The sequence below is a fragment of the Schistocerca serialis genome, chromosome 2, assembly GCF_023864345.2.
Source record: "Schistocerca serialis cubense isolate TAMUIC-IGC-003099 chromosome 2, iqSchSeri2.2, whole genome shotgun sequence".
In the NCBI taxonomy this organism is placed as follows: Eukaryota; Metazoa; Arthropoda; class Insecta; order Orthoptera; family Acrididae; genus Schistocerca; species Schistocerca serialis.
In genome coordinates this window covers 1,130,045,524-1,130,072,374 of record NC_064639.1, presented here as the reverse complement: position 1 = coordinate 1,130,072,374, position 26,851 = coordinate 1,130,045,524, and the positions used below count along the sequence as shown (strand labels likewise).

At 42.7% G+C, this 26,851-nt stretch overlaps 1 protein-coding gene across 1 annotated transcript in view; it reads left to right on the top strand.

Moving 5' to 3' along the window:
- Positions 1-26,851, top strand: part of LOC126458587 (E3 ubiquitin-protein ligase SMURF2) — a 174,825-nt gene that overhangs the window by 38,789 nt on the left and 109,185 nt on the right. The window contains exon 5 of the mRNA XM_050095725.1: positions 23,563-23,818. Coding sequence (XP_049951682.1) covers positions 23,563-23,818 — 256 coding nt within the window. The remainder of the gene's footprint in view (positions 1-23,562; positions 23,819-26,851) is intronic.

The window sequence follows — 26,851 nt, the reverse complement described above, 5'->3', positions numbered from 1 at the left end:
TTACAACTGCCCTTTCTCCATGCGAGAGTTGGAGTCAACATTGTGTGATAATTTATACTGCACCTGGTCATGACCCGCCAGCAGCATCAAAAGAAATCTTCTCAAATGTTTTAATTTGATATGGTGGACAGGTCATTTCCACAACTCGTGAAAAGAGGCAATTCTGATACCTCTCCTCAAACCAGGAAAGGACCGCCCATGTCCCAGCCATTACCGGCATCACACCTTAATAAGTTGTGTGGGAAAGACCTTGAAGCGAATGGTTAACTATCGTCTGGTCTCATTGTTAGCCGCTCTCAGTGTGGGTTCCAGAGATTTCGGGGCACTGTCAACAAACTGACTCTACTATAGCGGGCTATTCAGCTTTCCTATGTAAACATCACTGTATCAGCACATTCTTTGATATCAGTGAGGTGTACGATACTGCTTGGAGACGCAGTAGTCTCATACAGTTGCATCAGTGGGGCTCCATGGCCACCTCCCCATTGCCATGCGGTCTTTGCGTCTAATGCTGTCAGATTGTTTTGAGCAGTAGAATGCTGTTGATCAGGGTATTGTTTCAAGTGTTTCACTCTTTGCTGTAGCCATAAACAGTATCACATCTACCATATGGAGTCCTGTACAGAGCTCCTTATTTGTGCATGATTTTGCTGTTTTCTGTTCCTCCTCCACTGTTGCAACAGTGACTCATCAATTGCGACTAACAGTGCGGAGGTTAGAGGAGTGGACTGCGAAGATGGTTTTCAGTTTTCTGCAGAAAAGTGTGTGTTAATATAATTGCGTAGGCTTCTGCGGCCAGAGTCAGTTGACATAAAAGTTTTCTGGGTGTGGTACTGCGTCATAATGTAAAAAACTACTGCTGCTGGAGAACAACGAACGTTTTGGTCACAGTTGCAGCGGCCTTCTTCTGGGTCTACTGGTGTGTTCTAGTTATGCAGTGTGCCTTATATTTTGTTGTTACTGTTCACTACACATGCCATTACGTCAAAATTTTAAAAAGATAGTTCGTGTCATTGGTTACTTAAGGAAGAAGGAGAGGGAACTTTACTTTAATAGGTTGTTGTGGTGGAGGGAGAACGTAACCTTTGTTGTCTATTGGATCTTGTGTTATGTGCCATGTTTGGTGGTCACTGTCGAATGAGAAGTTGGCTGCCGTTTACCAAATGCTGGACGTCGGCCACGCGGTGGCAGTTACTCGGCAGTAGTGCTTGGCCTCGTGTTGACAGTGCGGTCTGTTGGGCTCTGATTGCTGGCAGCCAAGATGGGGCAAGCCTGAGTCCATCATCCCTACTCATGTTGTTAGAGTGTTTTAAGTATTTCAATGGCCTCTCCGATTTTGCGTTGTGTCATAACTGGCTGCTTGGTCAACAAACAGGCTTCACTGAATTTTATTTCTTTTCCACAGTCTTGCTGATGTTCTGCCAAGCAGATTTGTTGTCTTGTCCTAGACAAATATAGCGCCCGTGTTCCTGAATGCTTGTTGCTATTGGCCTGCCAATCTCGCCGATGTATGCCTCTCCACATTCACATTCCACCTTGTACACGCCTGCAGTGTGTAATGCATCCACGTTGTCCTCAGTGGAGCCTAGAGTGTCCTGGATCATGCAACCACTATAGAAGACAGGCTGCACCCCAACCTAGCGAAGGTGTTCGCGTATTCGGTCAGTACCATTTTTCACATAGGGTAAGCGCACTGTTGACTGCAGTTTGTCTATTTTTTGCTTATCTTACTTACTTGTTGTATTCGTTGAAAAGGCTGTGTGGATCGACATGGCTGTAGTCATTGCCTGTAAATGTTGTGCTTAGCCTTTTAAACTCAGGTGTTACGTTTTGAGCATCACTTAGGCACTGTGAACGGATTGCCAAAGAACGGATGACTGAGTTCTTCTGCGCCGGGTGCTGGTAGGATTTGGCATGTAGATATCTGTATGTGTAGGCTTGCAATATTCTCTGGGCCCCAGTGTTTCCTCCGTTGTCCTGTATACTTTAACATCTAGAAATCGAATTGCACCATTCTTCTCTACTTCGAGTGTGAACTGCATCTTCCCATGCATGTTGTTCAAATATTCGTGAAACTTGTGTAGCTCCATTTCACCATGAGGTCATATAGCGAATGTGTCGTCCACGTATCTGAACCAGCAACGTGGGCGCAAAGGAGCTGAACCAAGTGCCATTGCTTCAAAGGCTTCCATGAATATGTCGGCTACTAGCGGAGATAGGGGAGGCCCCATTGCTACGCCATCTGCCTGCTCGTAGTATTTTCCTTGCCATTTGAAGTACGTTGAAGTCGGGCACAACTCAGCCAGCTCGCATATGTCTGGTGGAACATGTTCCTGAAGGATGTGGATAGTTTCATCTACTGGTATGTTCATAAATAGTGACTTCTTGTCAAAGCTGACCATGATGTCCGAAATAAAATTGTTTCTCCCTTTACACATTCTATAAAGTGCGTTGAGTTCTTTGCACAAGAATCTGTCTTGCCAACTAGACGTCTTAATTTGCTGGCTAGATACTTTGCCAAAGTGTAAGTAGTCGAATTGATCTAATTCATTATTGGCGTCAAAGAATAAATTTCCTTATGTATCTTTGGGACACTGTAAATTCTATGAGAGACTGGTACTCTGGGAATAAGACCCTTGGCTGTGTAAGCGTCAATTCTAGAGTTCTTAATCGCGGCCTGCGTGTTTCAAATTATCTCCACCGTAGGGTCCGGTCTTAGTTCTGTGTAGATGGGATCATTTAATAATTCTTTCATCTTGTCTTCGTACTTCACGATGTCTAAGATCACTGTAGCATTGCCATTGTCTGCTGTTAATATCACAATTTTGTCATTGTTCTTCAGTTCCTTGATAGCTGCCATTTCCTCTTGGCTAAGGTTGTGTTTCGGTGGCTTGGTACGTAGTAGAACTCGAATGGTTTCCTGCCTAATTTTCTCAGCTTCTATCGCAGTTGTGTGCTGGAGTGCTGTTTCCGCGGATTTGATAATTTCTTCCATGGGAAGCCGCTCAGGTGTGATGGCAGAGTTTAGCCCTTTAGCTAGTGCTTCTGTGGCTGTGTTGGTGATGGGCTGAGATGAAAGGTTCACCACCGTTAGAGCTGTATCCAGTCAAGGTGTAGTGTTCTGTGTCGTCTTTGCTCTGTTCAAATTTCTTCTGACGAATAGCAGCAGTTTCACTAGTTGCATACTCTTGCAAGTGAGTGATCATGTCGACGTTATTCCAGTCGATAGGTGATGATGTAGATGATAGCAGAAGATGTATTTGCAGCAACTGTTTGTTGTTGAAGTCAAGTTCTCTTCGCACCTGCCGAATATGCTCCTTCAATAGAGATTTACGGGCTTGCCTGTAGATGCTTCCCGCTTTGTGAGTGTTGATGTTAAACTGAAGACATTTAGGTACATTGTCGTGATCCCAACACCTCTTCAAGTAGGTAAGATCGTTGAGAATTTTCACTTTCTTCTTCCTGAACATTTCCAGTTTGCAGATGTTGCTGTAGGTTTCCTGCCCATTCAGGTTGCTAATATAATTGCATAGGCTTCCATGGCCGGAGTCAGTTGACATAAAGGTTTTCTGGGTGTGGTACCGCGTCATGATGTATAAAACTGCTGCTGCTGGAGAAAAACCAACGTTTCTGCCACGCTTTCAGTGGTCTTCTCCTGGGTCTACTGGTGCGTTCTAGCTATGCAGTGTGCCTCATTATTTTGTTGTTACTGTTCACTGCACATGTCATTACGCTGACGGGCGCTGCAGCGATTTAAGTGACACCCTTCACAGACCAATCTCCTCACTTTCAAGTGTCTCTGTGCTAAGACTCGATACCTTACTATGCGGAGTAAAAATGAATGATGGGAGCACTATGTTTCCTTCCTGGGGACATATGCCTCTTCACCGCAGGTTTGGTCCAAGCTCTGTAGTATTCTGGGCCGCCAGTGACAGTCAACTGTCCAGGGTGTTTTCCTCAAAGGTGCTCTGTGCCTTAATCCATTGGTCCTCGCAGAACACCTCATAACATACTTTGCGACGGCATCATCGTCCTCTTCCTACCGTACTACTTTTCTCTGTCAGAAACGCAAAGTTGAACAGACCACCCTCTGTTTCATCCCGCACCACGTTGAACCTTGTAATTCACCCTTCACTGAATGGGAATTGGTACAGGCTCTTGGCTCTTCACGAGACACCGCCCCAGGCCCGCATTCCATCCGCAACCACATGATCCAACACTTGGATGTTCCCAGAGGCAACAGTTCCTCAGGGTCTTCAACCACATTTGTCCTTAAGCATGGGCAAAACCCTACGACTCTACACAGCTACCACCCAATTAGCCTGATGAATGTACTTTGTAAACTGCCCGAAAGGGTGGTCAACTTCAGATTATCCAGAATGAGATTTTCACTCTGCAGCGGAGTGTGCGCTGATATGAAACTTCCTGGCAGATTAAAACTGTGTGCCCGACCGAGACTCGAACTCGGGACCTTTGCCTTTCGCGGGCAAGTGCTCTACCATATGAGCTACCGAAGCACGACTCACGCCCGGTACTCACAGCTCTACTTCTGCCAGTACCTCGTCTCCTACCTTCCAAACTTTACAGAAGCTCTCCTGCGAACCTTGCAGAACTAGCACTCCTGAAAGAAAGGATATTGCGGAGACATGGCTTAGCCACAGCCTGGGGGATGTTTCCAGAATGAGATTTTCACTCTGCAGCGGAGTGTGCGCTGATATGAAACTTCCTGGCAGAAGTAGAGCTGTGAGTACCGGGCTTGAGTCGTGCTTCGGTAGCTCAGATGGTAGAGCACTTGCCCGCGAAAGGCAAATGTCCCGAGTTCGAGTCTCGGTCGGGCACACAGTTTTATCTGCCAGGAAGTTTCATATCAGCGCACACTCCGCTGCAGAGGGAAATCTCATTCTGGAAACATCCCCCAGGCTGTGGCTAAGCCATGTCTCCGCAATATCCTTTCTTTCAGGAGTGCTAGTTCTGCAAGGTTCGGAGGAGAGCTTCTGTAAAGTTTGGAAGGTAGGAGACGAGGTACTGGCAGAAGTAGAGCTGTGAGTACCGGGCGTGAGTCGTGCTTCGGTAGCTTAGATGGTAGAGCACTTGCCCGCGAAAGGCAAAGGTCCCGAGTTCGAGTCTCGGTCGAGCACACAGTTTTAATCTGCCAGGAAGTTTCATATCAGCGCACACTCCGCTGCAGAGTGAAAATCTCATTCTGGAAACATCCCCCAGGCTGTGGCTAAGCCATGTCTCCGCAATATCCTTTCTTTCAGGAGTGCTAGTTCTGCAAGGTTCGCAGGAGAGCTTCTGTAAAGTTTGGAAGGTAGGAGACGAGGTACTGGCAGAAGTAGAGCTGTGAGTACCGGGCGTGAGTCGTGCTTCGGTAGCTCAGATGGTAGAGCACTTGCCCGCGAAAGGCAAAGGTCCCGAGTTCGAGTCTCGGTCGGGCACACAGTTTTAATCTGCCAGGAAGTTTCAACTTCAGATTATGTTGGGTACTCGAATCTCAGGGCCTTTTGTTCCCATATCAGTGTGGCTTCAGGGCAGGACTATCTCCAACTGACCATTTACTCCGATTGAAATCTGCCATCCGATAGGCTTTTACTCACCACCAGCACCTTGTCACGGTCTTCTTTGACCTACATAAGGTGTATGACATGGTTTGCCACCATCACCCTCCATGACTGGGGCCTCCATGGTCCCCTTCAGATTTTTATTCGCAAGTTTTTATCTCACCTGCTCTTCTGGTTTGAGTTGGCACTTCAGTCAGTGACCCTCAAATTCAGGAGAATGGTATTCCGCAGGGTTCTGTGCTAAGTGTTACACACTTCCTCATTGCCATCAATGGGCTTGTGACCTGTGGTGGGCCTCTGGTTACCCCAGAATTGTACGTTGATGATTTTTTGCATCTGGTGCAGCTCCCACTCGATGGCATCTGCTGAGCGCCAGCTCGAAGGTGCCATCCAGTGGACCTCCACCCATGGCTTCCAGTTTTCTCCCTCCAAAATGTGGGTTATGCATGTTTGTCAACGACCCATAGTACACCCCAATCCAGAACATTATTTAGGCAACCAGCTCCTCGATTTTGTAGCACAGTCCCATTTCTTGGGCCTTATTTTTTGATTACAAGCTAACATGGCTGCCCCACATTCGCCACCTAAAGACTGCAAGTATGTGGAGGCTTAATGCTCTCCACCTCCTGGCCCACACATCTTGGGGTGCAGACCATTCCACTCTTCTCCATCTTTACCATGCTCTAGTTTTGTCCGGACTAGATTATGGTAATCAGGTTTATGCCTCAGCAGCTCCTTCCACTTCAAAACTCCTTGACCCTGTCCATCATTGTGGGGTGTGTCTGGCTATTGGTGCCTTTCACGCTATTCCTGTTGATAGTCTCCTCAAAGAAGTGGGGATTCCCCCTCTACACATCTGACGGAGTCAACTCCTTGTTTCTTATGCAATCGCCATTCGCCAATTACCTGACCATCCTGTGTATCCTGTGATCTTTGGCAATGAGGGATGTCTCCCTCCTAACACCTGCCCACGAGTGGGATTGCCAGTTGGCATTCGTCTCACTTCCCTCTGTCGGGACCTCCATCTCCACTCACTGGAGTGCACCCCATGTCTTTCTTCCCATACCCACCCCTTGGGTGGTGCCAAGATCACGGATTTGGACCGATCTGCTCCAGGGTCTAGGGTCCTAAGGTATCTCTCACTCCTACGGTTTTTCGGCACCTTGTATGTGCCATCCCTGCAGGGTTCCAGGGTGTCACAATCTTTTGCACTGATGGTCCAAAGACAATTGATAAGGTGGGATATGCATTCATGTCCCCTACTGGCTTCGAAAACCATTTATTGCCAGGACCATGTAGTGTGTTAACAGAAGAGCTTCTAGCCATTCACAGGGCCCTCCTTCTTGTTTCTCATGCCTCCCTCCACAGTGTTTTAATTTGTTCAGACTCCATGAGCAGCCTGCAGGCTATCGACCAATGCCACTCTGCTATTCATGACCTTCTCTCTGCCCTTGAGCATGCCGCCTGTTCAGTTGTCTTTCTCTGGGTCCCAAGTCATGTGGGTAACCCAAAGAATGAACTAGGTGACAGGCAAGAGAAGCAGGTAGTTAACACCCCCCTCCCCCATTTCCTTTCATGATTCCAGCTGCGGATATGCGGATCTATGTCAAATCTCTCTTTGCCCAAAAGTGGAATGCCATCTGGAGCGCTACTGCTGTGGTCATACCTGGCTTCACCCATTGTTTCCTCGCACGTAATGACCCATCCCCACAATGTGGTTGTGGAGCCAGACAGATGATATCTCACATGTCCCCTTCTTTTGGCCCTTTGTGTTAAGTATAGTCTTCCTGATTCCTTAAATTTAATATCAGCAGGCAATCCACGGATGGTTGAACTGGTCCTCAGTTTCCTCCATGAAAGTAGTTTTTATTTCCAGACATAAGGTTCTACTTTATCTTGGAGCAGGGGCAGGTTGGTTGAGGTTGGGACTTCTTTTACAGTCTTCTCAGTCTGTGACCCCACGTCCACCCCCCTTTTTTCCAGTTTTTAGGTTTGGCCTCACCTTGTATGCCTGTATTGTGTGTGTTTAATGTTCATTAGGCCTATTTTATAATTTGACTTCCCTGTCTGGATCTGTCCACTTTTAGCAGACCCTCTCTCTTCTGTGACTCTCTATGGAATCATGGGACTGATGACCTCACCGTTTGGTTGTATAAACCCTCTTTATTAATCAATCAATTACGATTTTCTTTTACTCATATTTTACACGGCACATTTCAGGAAATGATTCCAATTTCAAAGTGTGTTCTCTTTGTACTATGCCATTTTTGTGTAATTTTTCAATATATAAGGTTCTGCTTTGTTTTGTTGTCTTTACTGCAATGTATGAAAGATATGCAATTTTCAATTAGTTATAGATTTTTATATGTAGTTAGTGGCAAAATTTGGAATAACTTGTACTTGGTTTTCTTGTGGTCCATTTGTGCAGAGTGTCTCACATGTTAAACATTACTCACAATTTAAAAACAGTAACAAAGATGTTTTTAGATGTAGTTGACAGAGACAACGTTACAGGTCTTCTACAAAATGTGATACGCTTTTGTGCAGAAGGTATTTATTGTAACAATGTGGATTATAATTTGCTTACAACTGTTTCACAATGGTACTTATTTCTGTGTGTTACTACTTTTATTTGAGTATGTTGTCGAAGCATCTGAAGAAATTCACTGAGTCACTTCAAAGTTTTTCATTTAACATTCGTCTTCATATTTTCTGTAATGTGATTATATCTCCAGTTCTTCTAAGAAACCATTTTATGCCCTTTATTTAGTCGATGGAGGATTTTGTTTTGATCTACTTTTCCAAATGGTTCTCCTGTGTATGTGTAGCTATTGCTGATATTGTGGGTGTGTTGTGTGTGTAGGCTTCAATGTGCTCTGCACACCTAGTGTTGAAATTTTGGCCGCTTCGTCCAAGGTAGAACAAGGAGCATTCCTGGCATGTTGCTTTGTATATTCCAGAGTCTGAGCTGAAGTCATGATTACACTTTATATTATGTATTAGTTTTTTCTGTAGTTTATTTGATGCAGAAAACACAACATTTTTCTTTGTGATTTTTGAAAATATTTGCAGTCTTCTTTGATATATTGCCAATGTATGGGATGCTAGACGTATACTTATTTTTGTCTTTTTCTTCTGTGGTGTACTTTGTGTTAGGGTGTTTCTTCACTTTGTGTAGGACTGTGTCAACCATGAAAGCAGTATAATTATTAGCAACTGCCACCTGTTTCACTATATTTATTCTTGTTTCACTTTTTCTCATCAAAGGTATTTTAGTTGCCCTATGTAGCATTAATCTGTATGCGCCCAGCTTATGGATATATGGGTGACATGAGATTTCGGGGATTGTGGTGTCGGTCAGTGTATTTTTCCTATAAATTTTTAATGTGCATGTGTTATTGTTTCCTGTAATTCATGTTTTGTTCTATTCACGTAATTTTCCCTTTTGGATTATGGAAGCAATTCAGAATGTCTATTACGTCTTTGGCATCCTCTTTTACTAACAGTAGTGTTTCATCTACATATCTGCTATAAAATTCAGTTTTCTTTAGGCAGGGTGGTACCTAATAAACTTGATTCGATAGCTAGGCCATCTGGTTGCTTATAAATGTTTCCATTAAAGGTGAAGTAGTTGTAACTTAAAGTTGGCTGGAGTAGTGCTATAAATTCAATAATTTGTGTGTATGTATGTAAGCTTTCTATGTTTCATAAGGTTCTTTTGGATTACTGTTACAGTTTCTTGTATGGGTGTGTTTGAGTAAAGGTTGATAATGTCAAGTGATAAGAACTGAGCATCTTGGGGGAGTTTTTTTTCTTTTAGTTCTTCAGCTAGTTTCCACTATTTTTATAGAATATGTTGTTTCATATGTATAATTTTTCCTCAGTATGTTATTCAGTTTCTGTGGCAGTTTGTGTGGTGGGCTGCTTATAGACTTAACTGTGGGACATACTGGATTACCTCTTTTTTTTTATCTTTGACTGTGCTTTTAAGTGTGATGCCTTTGGATTTGTGCATGTAAGATATTTCATTTCAGCTTCTGTCAGTACGAAATGTGTGTTCTTTAGTTTCTCTTCAATTTTACTTTTAAATTGTTTTGTTGGGTCTTTTTTGTTATTATATCGAATGTTATTAGCATCAAAGAATTCATTTGTTATGTCTGTGTACTTATTTTCTTTTACAATAACTGATGTACTGCTTTTGTCTGAATTTGTGACTACGGATTTGTTGTTTTTCAGTTTATTATGTATGGATTTTAGGTTTTTCTATTTTTTGTTGTATATTTAGATCTGAATTTCTTTCTCAATACAGTGACCGACATCACAATCCCCGCAACCTCATGTCACCCGGATATCCATAAGCTGGGCGCATACAGATTAATGCTACATAGGGCAACTAAAATACCTTTGAAGAGAGAAAATGAAACAAGAATAAATATAGTGAAACAGATCACAGTTGCTGATAATTATACTGCTTTCATGGTTGACACAGTCCTACACAAAGTGAAGAAACACCCTAACACAAAGTACACCACAGAAGAAAAAGACAAAAATAAATATACATCTAGCATCCCATACATTGGCAATATATCAAAGAAGACTGCAAATATCTTCAAAAATCACAAAGTAAAAGTTGGGTTTTCTACATCAAAAAACTACAGAAAAAATTAATACATAATATGATTACACTTTATGACTTCTACTCAGACTCTGGAATATACAAAGTAACATGCCAGGAATGTTGCATGTTCTACCTTGGACGAAGCGGCCAAAATTTCAACACTAGGTGCACAGAGCACATTAAAGCCTACACACCCACAATATCAGCAATAGCTACACATACACACAATACAGGACAACCATTTGGAAAAGTAGATCAAAACATCAAAAGTACTCCATTGACTAAATAAAGGGCATAAAATGGATTTCTTAGAAGGACTGGAGATACACTCACATTACAAAAAATATGAAGGCAAAATGTTAAGTGAAAACTTGAAAGTGAATTGGTGAATTTCTTCAAATGCTTCAACTCTTATACTTCAATAGAAATAAGCACCATTGTAAAACAGATGTAAGAAAATTATGATCTACATAGTTAAAAAAATATACCTTCTTTACAAAAGCATATTGTACCCTGGGGAAGACATGTAACATCTTTCTGTCAACTACCTCTATAAACATCTTTGTTACTGTTTGTTCATATAAGTTATTCTCAATGTGTAATGTGAACAGAATGTTGTGTGTGATGTTTAACATGTGTAAGACTCTGCATGAATTGACCATAAGCAAACTGTAAGTAGAAGTTCTCCCAAATTTCGTCAAGAACTACATATAAAAACCGATAACTTACTAAAAATTGCACCTATTTTATATATTGCAGTAAATTCAACAAAACTAAGCGGAACCTAGCACATTGAAAAGATTACGCAAAAATGGCATAGCACAAAGAGAAGACACACTTGAAAATGGAAATCATTTCCTGAAACGTGGTTTGTAAAATACGAACAAAAGAAAATCGTGACTGGTAGCAGAAAAGTTACTTATAAACAAATCCAATGTTCTAAGCCTTGGAATAGGTATCCATACATTACCCAATGGCATAAACAGACATGCCAGAATGACACCAATGACTGTTAAGTGTTATATTTCATATTGTCGTTGACACTCTCCCCACAGTGCACATTCATATATGCACAACACTGTAACATGCACAACTTTTGTTAGTGATTACTTCACAAAAACACTTGATGGGCAGCGATGCAACCAGCATTCTGTTTGTCACAAATAAATGGCAAGTAAGCAGTAATTCGCTTTAAGCTAATCAGAGCACAACAGTTATTTGCAGTTAGTGTTTATTAATATTCATAAGAAATTAATACTGGTACTGCAATTTTTGGAATGCCACGTAGTGTGTTGTCAGTTACATGAAATATGAGGAAATTATAAAACTTCTCACCATAACAAAAATGAAATGTGCTGTTCTTCTTTGGATTTTTGTGTGTCCTCTATTAATCATGCCTGGTAACGTCCCGAAGACATGTCGAATGGAGAGAACAGTCTAATGAGTACAGACTATGGATTGAGAGTGAACTGAAGGAAGATGAAAGTAATGAAGTGTAGCAGAAAATAGATTAGAGATAAATTTAACATCCAAATTGGGGATCATGAAGTAGACAAAGTAAAGGAATTCTGCTGCTGTGAAACAAAATGACATGTCAGAAAAGTGAGGGTGACACAAAAAGCAGACTTCCACAGGCAAAGAGGACATTTCTAACCAAGAGAAACGACGAAACAAACATGCCAAATTTTAACAGACGCAAAATCCCCAAGAATGGTGATATTCTACAGAAGCTTGAAATTTAGCGCAGACTTCAATGCAAGATCCTTATAATAGTTTCCACAGTGAAACTTTGACTCGAAATCTGGCAGAATATCGAGAGAGATTCTGGTCCTATGTGAAGTACGTTAGCAGCAAGAAACAAACAATGCCTTTTCTGCGCGATAGCAATGGAGATACTATTGAAGACAGTGCTGCCAAAGCAGAGTTACTAAACACAGCCTTCCGAAATGCCTTCACAAAAGAAGACAAAGTAAATATTCCAGAATTTGAATTGAGAACAGCTGCCAACATGAGTAACGTAGAAGTAAATATCCTTGGAGCAGTGAAGCAACTTGTTGTTGTTGTTGTTGTTGTTGTTGTAGTGGTCAACAGTCCTGAGACTGGTTTGATGCAGCTCTCCATGCTACTCTATCCTGTGCAAGCTTTTTCATCTCCCAGTACCTACTGCAACCTACATCCTTCTGAATTTGTTTAGTGTATTCATCTCTTGGTCTCCCTCTATGACTTTTACCCTCCACGCTGCCCTCCAATTCTAAATTGGTGATCCCTTGATGCCTCAGTACATGTCCTACCAACCGATCCCTTCTTCTAGTCAAGTTGTGCCACAAACGTCTCTTCTCCCCAATCCTATTCAATACCTCCTCATTAGTTATGTGATCTACCCATCTAATCTTCAGCATTCTTCTGTAGCACCACATTTCGAAAGCTTCTATTCTCTTCTTGTCCAAACTATTTATCCTCCATGGTTCACTTCCATACATGGCTACACTCCATACAAATACTTTCAGAAACGACTTCCTGACACTTAAATCTATACTCGATGTCAACAAATTTCTCTTCTCGGGAAACGCTTTCCTTGCCATTGCCAGTCTACATTTTATATCCTCTCTACTTCGACCATCATCAGTTATTTTACTCCCTAAATAGCAAAACTCCTTTACTACTTTAAGTGTCTCATTTCCTAATCTAATTCCCTCAGCTTCACCTGACTTAATTCGACTACATTCCATTATCCTCTTTTGCTTTTGTTGATGTTCATCTTACACCCTCCTCTCATGACATTGTCCATTCCGTTCAACTGCTCTTCCAAGTCCTTTGCTGTCTCTGACAGAATTACAATGTCATCGGCGAACCTCAAAGTTTTTATTTCTTGTCCATGGATTTTAATACCTACTCCTAATTTTTCTTTTGTTTCCTTCACTGCTTGCTCAATATACAGCTTGAATAACATTGGGGAGAGGCTACAACCCTGTCTCACTCCCTTCCCAACCACTGCTTCCCTTTCATGTCCCTCGACTCTTATAACTGCCATCTGGTTTCTGTACAAGTTGTAAATAGCCTTTCGCTTCCTGTATTTTACCCCTGCCACCTTCAGAATTTGAAAGAGAGTATTCCAGTCAACATTGTCAAAAGCTTTCTCTAAGTCTACAAATGCTAGTAACGTAGGTTTGTCTTTCCTTAATCTAGCTTCTAAGATAAGTCGTAGGGTCAGTGTTCCAATATTTCTAAGGAAGCCAAACTGATCTTCCCCGAGGTCAGCTTCTACCAGTTTTTCCATTCGTCTGTAGAGAATACACGTTAGTATTTTGCATCTGTGACTTATTAAACTGATTGTTCAGTAATTTTCACATCTGTCAGCACCTGCTTTCTTGGATCAGAATTATTATATTCTTCTTGAAGTCTGAGGGTATTTCGCCTGTCTTGTACATCTTGCTCACCAGATGGTAGAGTTTTGTCAGGACTGGCTCTCCCAAAGCCGCCGGTAGTTCTAATGGAATGTTGGTTACTCCCGGGGCCTTGTTTCGACTCAGGTCTTTCAGTGCTCTGTCAAACTCATCACGCAGTATCGTATCTCCCATTTCATCTTCATTTACATCCTCTTCCATTTCCATGATATTGTCATCAAGTACATTGCCCTGGTATAGGCCCTCTATATACTCCCTCCACCTTTCTGCTTTCCCTTCTTTGCTTAGAACTGGGTTTCCATCTGAGCTCTTGATATTCATACAAGTGGTTCTCTTTTCTGCAAAGGTTTCTTTAATTTTCCTGTAGGCAGTATCTATCTTACCCCTAGTGAGACAAGCCTCTACATCCTTACATTTGTCCTCTAGCCATCCCTGCTTAGCCATTTTGCACTTCCTGTCGATCTCATTTTTGAGATGTTTGTATTCCTTTTTGCCTGCTTCATTTACTGCATTTTTATATTTTCTCCTTTCGTCAATTAAATTCAGTATTTCTTCTGTTACCCAAGGATTTCTACTAGCCCTCGTCTTTTTACCTACTAGGTCCTCTGCTGCCTTCACTACTTCATCTCTCAAAGCTACCCATTCTTCTTCTACTGTATTTACTTCCCCCATTCCTGTCAGTTGTTCCCTTATGCTCTCCCTGAAACTCTGTAGAACCTCTGGTTCTTTCAGTTTATCTAGGTCCCATCTCCTTAAATTCCCACCTTTTTGCAGTTTCTTCAGTTTTAATCTACAGTTCATAACCAATAGATTGTGATGAGAGTCCACATCTGCCCCTGGAAATGTCTTACAATTTAAAACCTGGTTCCTAAATCTCTGTCTTACCATTATGTAATCTATCTGAAACCTGTCAGTATCTCCAGGCTTCTTCCATGTATACAACCTTCTTTTATGATTATTTGAACCAAGTGTTAGCTATGATTAAGTTGTGCTCTGTGCAGAATTCTATCAGGCGGCTTCCTCTTTAATTTCTTAGCCCCAATCCATATTCACCTACTATGTTTCCTTCTCTCCCTTTTCCTACTACTGAATTCCAGTCACCCATGACTATTAAATTTTCGTCTCCCTTCACTATCTGAATAATTTATTTTATTTCATCATACATTTCTTCAATTTCTTCGTCATCTGCAGAGCTAGTTGGCATATAAACTTGTACTACTGTAGTAGGCGTGGGCTTCATGTCTATCTTTGCCACAATAATGCGTTCACTATGCTGTTTGTAGTAGCTTACCCGCACTCCTATTTTTTTATTCATTATTAAACCAACTCCTGCATTACCCCTATTTGATTTTGTATTTATAACCCTGTATTCACCTGACCAAAATCTTGTTCCTCCTGCCACCGAACTTCACTAATTCCCACTGTATCTAACTTCAACCTATCCATTTCCCTTTTTAAATTTTCTAACCTACCTGCCCGATTAAGGGATCTGGCATTCCACGCTCCGATCCGTAGAACGGCACTTTTCTTTCTCCTGATAATGACGTCCTCTTGAGTAGTCCCCGCCCGGAGATCCGAATGGGGGACTATTTTACCTCCGGAATATTTTACCCAAGAGGACGCCATCATCATTTAATCATATAGTAAAGCTGCATGCCCTCGGGAAAAATTACGGCCGTAGTTTCCCCTTGCTTTCAGCCGTTCGCAGTACCAGCACAGCAAGGCCGTTTTGGTTAGTGTTACAAGGCCAGATCAGTCAATCATCCAGACTGTTGCCCCTGCAACTAATGAAAAGGCTGCTGCCCCTCTTCAGGAATCACAAGTTTGTCTAGCCTCTCAACAGATACCCCTCCGCTGTGGTTGCACCTACGGTATGGCTATCTGTATCGCTGAGGCACGCAAGCCTCCCCACCAACGGCAAGGTCCGTGGTTCTTGGGGGGTGAAGCAACTTAAATCATTTAATAGAAGCAAGTCTCTTGGTCGAGGCTGTATACTAATTAGCTTCCTTTCACAGTATGCTGATGCATTAGCTCCGTACTTAACAATCATATACAACCGTTCGTTCGACGAAAGATCCATACCAAAAGACTGGGAAGTTGCACAGGTTGCACCGATATTCATGAAAGATAGTAGGAGTAATTCACTTAATTAGAGGCCCATATCGTTAACGTTGATATGCAACAGGATTTTGGAACATATATTGTGTTCGAACATTATGAATTACCTTGAAGAAAACTGTCTACTGACACACAGTCAACATGGATTTAGAAAACATCATTCTTGTGAAATACAACCAGCTCTTTACTCACAAGAAGTGTTGAGTGCTATTGACAAGATATTTCAGATTGAATCCATATTTCTGGATTTCTGGAAGGCTTTTGACACGGTGCCACACTAGCAGCCTGTAGTGAAACTGTGTGCTTAAGGAATATAGTCTCAGTTATGTGACTGGATTCATGATTTCCTGTCAGAGACGTCACACTTCATAGTAATTGACGGAAAGTCATTGAGTAAATCAGAAATGATTTCTGTCATTTCCCAAGGTAGTGTTATAGGCCCTTTGCTGTTCCTTATCTACAGTAAACGATTTGGGAGACAATGTGAGCAGTTGTCTTAGGTTGTTTGCAGATGATGCTGTCGTTTATCGATGAATAAAGTCATCAGAAGATCAGAACAAATTGAAAAACAGATTTAGAAAAGATATCTGTATGGTGCAAAAATTGGCAATTGATCCTAAACAATGAAAAGTGTGAGGTCATCTACACGAGTGCTAAAAGGAATCTGTTGAACTTCAGTTACACGATACATCAGTCAAATCTAAAGGCTGTAAATTTAACTAAATACCTAGGAATTAGAATCACGAACAACTTAAATTAGAAGGAACACACAGAACTTGTTCTGGGAAAGGCTAACCAAAGACTGTGTTTTATTGGCAGGGCACAAAAAAAAATGTAACAGACCTACTAAGGAGAATGCCTACACTACGCTTGTTCGTCCCATTTTAGAATACTGCTGTGCAGTGTGGGATCCTTACCAGATAGGATTGGCAGAGTACATTGAAAAAGTTCAAAGAAGGGTAGCACATTTTGTATTATCGCGAAATAGGGAAGAGAGTGTCACTGAAACGATACAGGATTTGGGGCTGACATCATTAAAACAAAGGTATTTCTCATTGCAGGAGAATGGTCTAAGAAATTCTGATCACCAACTTTCACCTCCGAATGTGAAAATATTTTGTTGACACCAACGTACATAGGGAGAAATGATCACCATAATAAAATAAGGGAAATCAGAACTCCTACGGAAAGATATATGTTTGTTCTTTCCATGTATTATACGAGATTGAATAATACAGAACTGTGAAGGTGATTTTATGAACTATCTATCGGGCACTTAACCCTTTAACTGCTGTGGACGTGTTAACGCACGCGCCTTTGTACTGTCCCTGTGTGCTCTGAACGTGTTTACACGCGCCATCAGTCCTGCCTGGTACTTTGAATGTGTCTACGCATAGACACGTTCAGAATACCAGGTAGGACGACAGTGGCATGCGTAAACAGGGTCAGAGCACACAACAGGGACAGGTACAAAGGCGCGTGCGTTAACACGTCCAGAGCAGTTAAAGGGTTAAATGTGATTTGCAGAGTAGATGAAGATGTAGATATAGAAGTCAGCCAGTATCAGACATCAGCAATAATCTGAAGAAAGAAATTTTGGCCGTATGTTTGGAGCACAGCATTGTATGGTAGTGAATCATGGACTATGGAAAAACTAGAAAGGAAGTGAATCAGATAGTTTGAGCTGGGATACACATTGAAGAGCTAAAGAAACTGGTAAACTGGCCTAGTATCTTGTAAGGCCCCCGCGAGCACGCAGAAGTGGTGCAACATGATGTGGCATGGACTCGACTAATGTCTGAAGTAGTGCTGGAGGGAATTGACACCATGAATCCTGCAGGACAGTCCATAAATCTGTAAGAGTACGATGTGGTGGGGATCTCTTCTGAACAGCACATTGCAAGATGTCCCCTATATGCTCAATAATGTTCATATTGGAGGAGTTTGGTGGCCAGCGTAAGTGTTTAAACTCAGAAGGATGTTCCTGGAGCCCCTCTGTAACATCCCCTTGTGGGTCCAGGGCTTAGAATAGGCCCGAGGCATTCCCACCTGTCGCCTCCTGACAACACTGGGATTGCACTGTTGATGCCTGCGGTGTAAGCTCCCCACATTTGCCAAGGAGTAGATTGCCGTCTTCCTGGGGCATCAGGATTCCCAGCAACAACCGTCATGCCAGCTGGCATTGGCTGTGGCTGAGTGGCGCCCATGGGGAGAGCCCCTAATCAGCGTGGGTGGCATCAGGGCGGGTGACCCACAATGAAGAGGACTAAGTCATCTCATTGTGGTGACCATATGGCATCAGCAGTCTCTAAGAAGGGCAAGATCGAATACAATGCCGACAGGTATGATCCTAAATCGTTTTCTCCCTTGCTACACCATGAGAGGAATGTAGGGCTACAGGACGGAGAGAGCCATATTTGCCTCAGTTTTTAGTTTTTAGCAGAACTGATGGGGACTCCATTCTACCTACAAAGCTTCAATTTTTTGTTGAACACCTTGAGTATAAGTTTGGAGAAGTGACAATGCTGTCCAAAATGTGAAATGGTGCATTCTTGATGCAGACAGCATCCCCAGCCCAATCCCAAGTGTTACTTACCTGTGACAAACTGGGTGATATTCCTGTATTTGTCAATCCCCATAAAAGCCTCAACATGGTCCAGGGTATCATTTTCCATCGTGATCTCCTCTTGCAGTCTGACGACGAGCTCCATGCCAATTTAGAACGGAACGGTGTTAATTTCATCCAGCACATTTACAGGGGACCCAAAGATAACAGGATTGCTACTGGTGCCTTCATTTTGGCCTTTGAGGCTGATTCATTGCCCGAAAAGGTCAAGGTGATGGTTTATCGCTGTGATATTAAACCATATGTCCCTTCCCCCTATGCAGTGCTTTAAGTGCTGCAAGTTCGGGCACGTCTTCCCGCTGCACTTCCAGCACCACGTGTCGAGACTGCGGATGTCCACTGCACCCAGATACTCCACATGTGCCATCTCCCACTTGCACCAACAGTGGAGAGTACCAATCCCCTTGCTCACCAGACTGCCCAGTACTCCAAGAGGAGCGTAAAATCGTGGAGTACAAGACCCTGGACCTGTTGACTTACACAGAGGATAAACGTAAATTTGAAAGATTAAACCACATTCGGTTGACGTCGACACATGCTGCGACTAAGTCACCATCGCCGTCCCAAGCTCCAGTGGTTCCTCACTCTGTGCCACGAACAGTGGGCGCTCCAGACCACCAGAATACATCTGTCCCCTTGGTGGTAGGGGGCAGATCTTCCTCTGTGGCTCCCAAAGCACCTGCTTCAGGAGCAAGGTGCCCCCCCCCAAACACAGGGGACATTGTTCCCCTCCCCCCTGTCAGAGAAGCAACAGCCTCCTCCAGCTCCTCTCGTGCGGAAGGGCCTCCGGCTGCTCTCGTGTGTAAGGGCCTCCGGCTCCTCTCGTGCGGAAGGGGTCCCTTGGAGCCCTCTTTCCCAAGGTCTCCACTAATGCCACAGCGGACACTCGCCAGTGGCTCAAGGAGCCGAAAGCTGCTAGATGAAGAGCTTCACTGTCTTCCTCTGTCCCTGAAGCTGCTGTGGAGAAATCTTCCCAGCAAGCCCCTAAAGATAAGTGAGAGAGCAAGCAAACTAAGAAGAAGTCTGTTAAGAAACAGGACCCTCTGGTGGCCCCAACACCACCACTCCTTATCAGTTCTGCATCTGAGGATGCGGTGGAGATCTTAGAGTCCCCTGCGGACCTGTATCTCACCAATGCCTCATCCACCATAGAAATGGCTACAAATACTCAATCGGTGGCAGCAGGTGACCCGAGGCATAACCTGCCTCCTTGTGCGCTTCGCGACTTCCCAGCCTCACGATAACGTCATCCTCCAGTGGAATTGCAGCCGGTTTTTCCACCACCTGGCTAAGCTACAGCAACTGTTAAGCTTTACACCTGCTTTCTGCACTGCCCTCCAGGAAACCTAATTCCCGGCAATGCGGACCCCTGCCCTCCATGGCTATAAGGGATATTACAGGAACCATAGCAATAGTGTGTCAGGTGGAGTTTGTGTCTATGTCCTGAACTCAGTGTGCAGTGAACCTGGGGCCCTTCAAACCCCTCTCGAAGCTGTGGCTGTCAGGATAAGGACGACATAGGAAATAACTGTCTGTAATGTATATCTTCCTCCAGATGATGCAGTACCCCTGAATGCATTGGCTGCACTAATTGATCGGTTCCTTAAACCTTTCCTACTTTTGAGAGATTTTAATACCTTAACCCCTTGTGGGGTGGCACAGTGCTTACTGGCCAAGGCAGAGATGTAGAAACTTTGCTGTTTCAGTTCGACCTCTGGCTCTTAAATACTGGGGCTGCCAGACATTCAGTGTGGCTCGAGGTAGTTACTCGGCCTTTGATTTATCAATTTGCAGCCCAGGACTTCTCCCATCTATCCACTGGAGAGAACATGATGACCTGTGTGGTAGTGACCACTTCGCCATCTTCCTGTCACTGCCCTGGCGTCAGGCCCACGGACGCCTGCTCAGATTCGCTTTAAACAAGGTGGACTGGGAAGCCGTCACCTCTGCTGTCACCGTTGAATCTGCCCCACACAATAACATCGATTTGGTGGTTGAGCACGTAACTACAACGATCGTTTCTGTGGCGGAAAACGTGTTACCTTGTTCATTAGAGTGCCCCCGCCAAAAGACAGTCCCTTGGTGGTCACCAGAAGTCGCTGAGGCAATTAAGGAGCATTGACGAGCTCTACAGCGCTATAAGTGGCACCCTTCCTTGGAGCACCTCATAGCCTGTGAACGACTCCGTGCCTGTTTCGCCAACTTATCAAATGACTGAAACAGGAGTGTTGGGAGAGGTATGTCTCGACCATTGGGTGCCATACGTCACCTTCCCAAGTCTGGGCAAAGATCAAACAAGTTTTTGCGTACCAGACCCCAACAGGTGTTCCTGGTGTTAACATAAATGATGTGTTATCTATCGATGCAAACGCGATTGCCGAGCACTTTGCTGAGCGCTATGCTCGAGCCTCTGTGTCAGAGAATTACCCCCCCCCCCCCCCCCCCCCCAGCCTTTCGCACTCTCAAATGACAGAGGGAAGGGAAAGTTCTTTCGTTCATTACAAGCCACAATGAATCCTACAATGCGCCCCATTTACAGAGTGGGAGCTTATCAGTGCCCTTGCACATTGCCCCAACACATCTCCTGGGCCAGTTCGGATCCACAGTCAGATGATTAAACATGTGTTGTCTGACTACAAGTGACATCTCCTTGTCACCTTCAACCAGATCTGGTGTGATGGCGTCTTTCCATTGCACTGGTTGGAGAGCACCATCGTATCAGTGCTCAAACACGACAAAAACCCACTTGATGTGGATAGCTATCGGCCCATCAGCTTCGCCAACGTTCTTTGTCAGCTGCTGGAACGTATGGTGTGTCAGTGGTTGGGTTGCGTCCTGGAGTCATGTGGCCTATTGGCTCCGTGCCAGGGCGGTTTCTGCCTGGGTTGCTCTACCACTGATAATCTTGTGTCCCTTGAGTCTGCCATCCGAACAGCCTTTTCCAGATGCCAACACCTGGTTTCCGTCTTTTTTGATTTACAAAAAGCACACGACACCAATGACACCACCTGGCAACATCATATCCTCGCCACATTATACGAGTGGGGTCACCGAGGCCCGCTCCCGATTTTTATCCAGAATTTCCTGTCACTTCCTACTTTCCATGTCCAAGTTGGTGCATCCCATAGTTCGCCCCATATTGAGGAGAATGGGGTCCCACAGGGCTCTGTATTGAGTGTGTGTCTATTTTTAGTAGCCATTAATGGTCTAGCAGCAGCTGTGGGGCCGTCTGTCTCACCCTCTCTGTATGCATACAACTTCTGCATTTCGTACTGCTCCACCAGTACTGGTGTTGCTGAGCGGCACCTACAGGGAGCCATCCACAAGGCACAATCGTGGGCTCTAGCCCACGGCTTCCAGTTTTTGGCCGCAAAGGCATGTGTTAGACACTTCTGACGGTGTCGTACCGTTCATCCGGAACCAGAACTTTATTTTAATGGCGATCCACTCACTGTAGTGGAGACATATCAATTTTTAGGACATTGGTGCTTCAATGTAGAAGAATGTTGAAAATTACGTGGACTAATATGAAACTGAATTAAGTGATTAAAAGCAGAACTGGTGAAGAAAGGGGCATTTGGAAGATACTGACAAGAAGAAAGGAGAGGGTGGTAGGACATGTTAAGACATCAGGGAATAACTTCTGTGGTGTTTGTGGGATATAGAGGAAAAAAGGTCTTGCACGAAGTGCAATTCTCCCTGCATTTCATTGCAATTCTCTGGTGGTGCAAAATTCCTATTTTCACATCTACACATCATCCATGAGCAGCCTTTTTAAGCTACCCTTATCCTCACTACAGGTGAATCCCGGTCACCCTGGTATCTAGGTGACCTACCCTCTCCCAACCAGTCCTCCTTCCTTTCCAAGGAAGACCGTATTCGTTCTGAAAGCTGGTTAGTGTGTCATATAAATGTTTTCATGTACTACACATTGTGCCTACTGAAGGTACTGGTTAAATAATTGTGTATCATCAAAGTATATGGAGGTATGTGTAACATGTACTATCATTTTACCAAAATGCTAATGCTTTGATCATCATTGTTGGAAACATTATATGAGTCTTGGGAGACTTGTTTTTTAAAAAGAAATTCAGAGTTGTAGTAGATTTACGTATCATCCAGAAGGTGAAGTTGTGGTCAGTGTACTTCCCTGTGATCGCCAAATTGAGGTAGTTAACTATCTTGAAGAATTTGTGTTGATGGCACCTTTTAACACTTAAAACTTCCTTCCACAAAAGGTGCAACAAAAGGAAAGTAGATTCTTTAAGCTTGCAATTGTTAACTTGTAGAAGGAGTGTAGCTGTACATCTGGTCAGTATATATCAATATAATTTGCTTAAATTAGTACATATTTATAAAAACTCAGTGAATTGGGAAGGATTGAGGTGAGAAGCAATAAGAAAATTGCTCCGTTTGCTCAGTAGGATCTTCACAAAATTATGTTAGGGTTTGCACAGACTGCACACCATTCTATTGAACTAGTCACTAAGCAAACTTTTAATGTGAAAATATATGAATATATGTTCTTATAATTCTTGTCGGACTGTGTTCACGCCCTTTTGATCTACTGAAGATAATTTTCGTAAGATACAATATATTTGTAGTTAATAATGAATTAAAACTAAAAACTGTCTTAACTTATAGAAATAAGACTACTTGCGTTATTAAAGAACTATTTGTCATTTCATTTTAATAATATTTCATCAAAAGTTTCTTCTCAATAGATCTATTCAGTTCCAGTGGATGAGCAGTACTGCACTCAGTCCTTGCATTGCTCAAAATATTACAGTATGTAGACTCCCTCCTTTTTCTGAAGAGGGCAGTCGCAAGTGTAATAAACCTCATGTCAACTGCTTCTCACATTTATCAATTACGATGAATTGTCACTGTGTAAGGCCACAATTTAAGGGTGAGAAATGGTCCTACACTAATACACCATGACAAATAGTTCCACAGTAAAGTAGGTAATCTCATTTCTGTAGTGTCGTGGTAATGTAGTTGAGATCTAACCATCATAAGTAATTTTCAGCTGAAAGTTCTCAAATTGTACGTTGAAAGGCAGAAACTCACTTTGAAAACTTGCACATTATAGTAGCTATCACAGTGGTAGTACAATGTAAGATGCTGAGAACCTACTTTATGAAGTAATATATGGGATAAAACTCTTGACTGACTTTATGCTACTATGTCATTAAATATTGTCAGTTATATGTTTGTGTTGTATAATTTTTGCAGATCAGCGCTTGGATTTGTGCAAGTTAAGCTTAGACAGTCCCGATCCAGTGAAAGGTCAAATTGTAGTTTCTTTGCTCTCCCGTGATGGCCACAGTGGTGTCGCAGGTGGTGGCCACAACGCTGTTGTGGATCCTCTGGGAGACCTCAGTTGCCCAGAGGACCTCCCCGAGGGATGGGAAGAGCGAAGAACTTCTGACGGTTGGCTTTATTACGTAAATCATCACACCAAAACTACTCAGTGGTTTAGGCCAACAAGGTAATTTGGTGTTGCCGTCTCCAAGGACAAATTTTGTTTATTAAAGTTCCTGTTCCAGTCTCATATTTTGTATAATATTTAAAAGGTGATGCTAGATTCTACATCCTACTGATTTTGACAAGTTTCAACGTAAATCTCAAGGACACAGGGGGCCTCTCAAAAATAATCTCCGTGGAAGATTCAGGCTAATATGCTTCAGCATTAAAAAAAAAAAATAAAGAAATTACATATCACAGGATAGGAGTATTTCATGGTGTGTGTGTGTGTGTGTGTGTGTGTGTGTGTGTGTGTGTTTCCCCCGTGTATTTTCATATTTAGAAATGTGAAGGTGAAAAAGTGGTCAAATCATATGGGACATAATCACAATAAAACACATGAACCCAATATTAATTGCAGTTCAGTTATCAAACCATGGGAGATATAGACACTGTTATATTAACCAGATTTACTAAAATGAGCAAAATTATAACACATTTCTGAAGCACTTCGAGAATTACATTGAGTTGATGCCATAAAGCTCTGTAACCTTGTACATGATCAGTTGTCTGCGCAAATATTTTAAATGACATGTTCATGTTGAATGAGATCAATTACCAAGAGAATTGTATTTTGAAATTGTAAACCAAGATTACTTTTCATTATGTTTTGGGTAGGAAGCGCGCGCGCGTTTTTGTGTGTGTGTGTGTGTGTGTGTGTGTGTGTGTGTGTGTGTGGGCGCGTGCAGGAAAAGGGCTTTAATTTAGTCTGCTTGGTGCAGAGTATTTCTGTACTTTGCCTGCTTTATTAATGAATACATTTTGGTCCACTGTGAAGACTTACCATGGAAAGTTTTTGGGGGGGAGAGAGGGGGGGGGTTTGGGAGGGTGCAGGGGGGGGGGGGGGGGGGAATTCCTTGTGGAATTGGAGTCCCTTGTTTAGCATTGGCTTAGGTTTAGGAGATCTCCGGCCTTGCTTCCATGCAGCCAAGTTCCCACCTCCTCTGTTTCCTTGTCTTTTGTCTGGTCTTTTGTGCCATTCTGTTTCTCCTTTTCCTGTGTGTCTGTTCTTCCCCTGTTGTTGTCCCAAATGTGTCAAGATTCTGATATGGCATGTGGAATGAGACAGGTTGGCAGCAGTACTGTTGCCCCATCACACACAGTGCCTCCTGTACAACCTTTGCTCTTGCCTGCTCCCACCCCCCTCCCCACCCCCCGCCCTCCCTCCTGTTCCTTACTCTTCCTGCTGCCCCTACATTCCTTCTGCCTCTTTTTTGCTGGTTTTCTTTTCCCATCAGCTGGACACTGCTGTTGTCAGGGATGGGCGATCCACTCCTGAACTGATCCGAAGTGCCAGATCCTTCTAAGGTGTAATCCGTCGGAGACTTGGAAAAAAATAGCGTTAGCTCATTTGATCCTAACTCTCTCTCTGTGGTGACAATAGTGACCAGAACAAAGATTCTGTAGCAGGCTTCTTCAACAGCACCCTATGTGCCACATGCTGAAGGAAACATTTCCCAGGCCACAAAAAAATGTGCTATTGATCATTTACATATATGGATTTGTGTATCTTTCTAGGGAGTGCAGCTTTTCTTAGCAGTGAAAAGAATCGAAAATGAAGAAAGCTAAATTCTTCAGAACAATGCGTTAACACAGGAAATGCTTTGCACCTTATACTGGCTGTAAATGATAACTGTTTACAAAGTACCACAGTGTTGTTGAGGAAGTTGATAAGAAAATGTTTGATGCAGAGCACTTGTAGTCTATAAAATTGGAAACAAATTCATACTGGACTATGAAAGTTACCTAAGCTACAGCACATGCATTTCATGTAGGATTTTCAGTAATCCCTCGTTCTGTTCACACATACTACTAATCCTAGAGGGGGGGAAAAAACCTTCTTTGTAGGATATTTAATGTAATTTGTATGTCGCTTTTATGTTTTCCTTGAAAAACTCCAAATTGTGACATTTAACAAAAACTACCCTAGTACAAAATTCAACTACATTAAATTTCCTATGAAAGATCCTATTCATTTTTTTCTCTAGGACTAATAGTTAGCATGAAGAGAACAAGAGAATACTGAAGACTTTGTGTCGTGTGCACGCTCCTTAATTTAGGTTTTTTTAGCTAATTTGAGGTAGTTTCTCAAGTTGATAGACCACAAGTGTCCAATATCAAATTCTTCATCTGGACTTCCTCTACACTACTGTAGTACATAGTAAACAGTTATCGTTTACACTGTACATTTTTGCTCTTGATCTGAAAAGAAAGCCTAAAATTTCAGAAGCTCAATAATGTTTACATACTAATTGAATTGTTACTTCTTATCTTTTGACACACTCGGAGTGTGCTGTTGACCCAATCGTTGGCTGATGCCTCGCAGCAGCCTATCTCGATCGCTGTCCGATCCCTATTGAATTGAATAGCTTACAAAGCAACTTTGGAATCACCCTGCTGTCTGTGCTCTTGGCTCACTCACTGATTTAGCTTGCAGATCACGTCTTTGACTCAGTGACTCTCCGTCCAAGTTCAGCCTTACTGAATATTATACTTTATCATAGAAAGAGTATGTACTTAGATAATTATTTTTATATTTATGATAGTGTATGTAAATATTGTATTTATTTATTTTTTTAACCTGACCAGATTAATGCTTTCAGGACACCTCTTACACTGGACCAGGATCTTATATTTAACTTCAAAACCTATTACATCACTGTTACTTTTAAAAAAATCGTATTTTTAGAATGTATCAGGCATTTATCTGTTACATCTCCTCTTTATTGAAATTATTGACCTTTCCATGTTTTCCTCAGTCTTCCTAAAGACATTATGCCCACTGGGCAATAATTCATAATTATTTCATGTATCCTGTCATCTTCCATTCTTGTGACATTGTCCATTCAGTCATTCCTGCATTCCTTAGTCCGCTCATTTAACCTTTTCGCTCCCTAATCTTCACTGATGTCAGCAACCATCCTCCTTTCAGTGTGCACCAAGCAATACTTCTGAGTAGTCATATCTCCAGTGTGCAGTGCTTTTATTCTTTATTCAT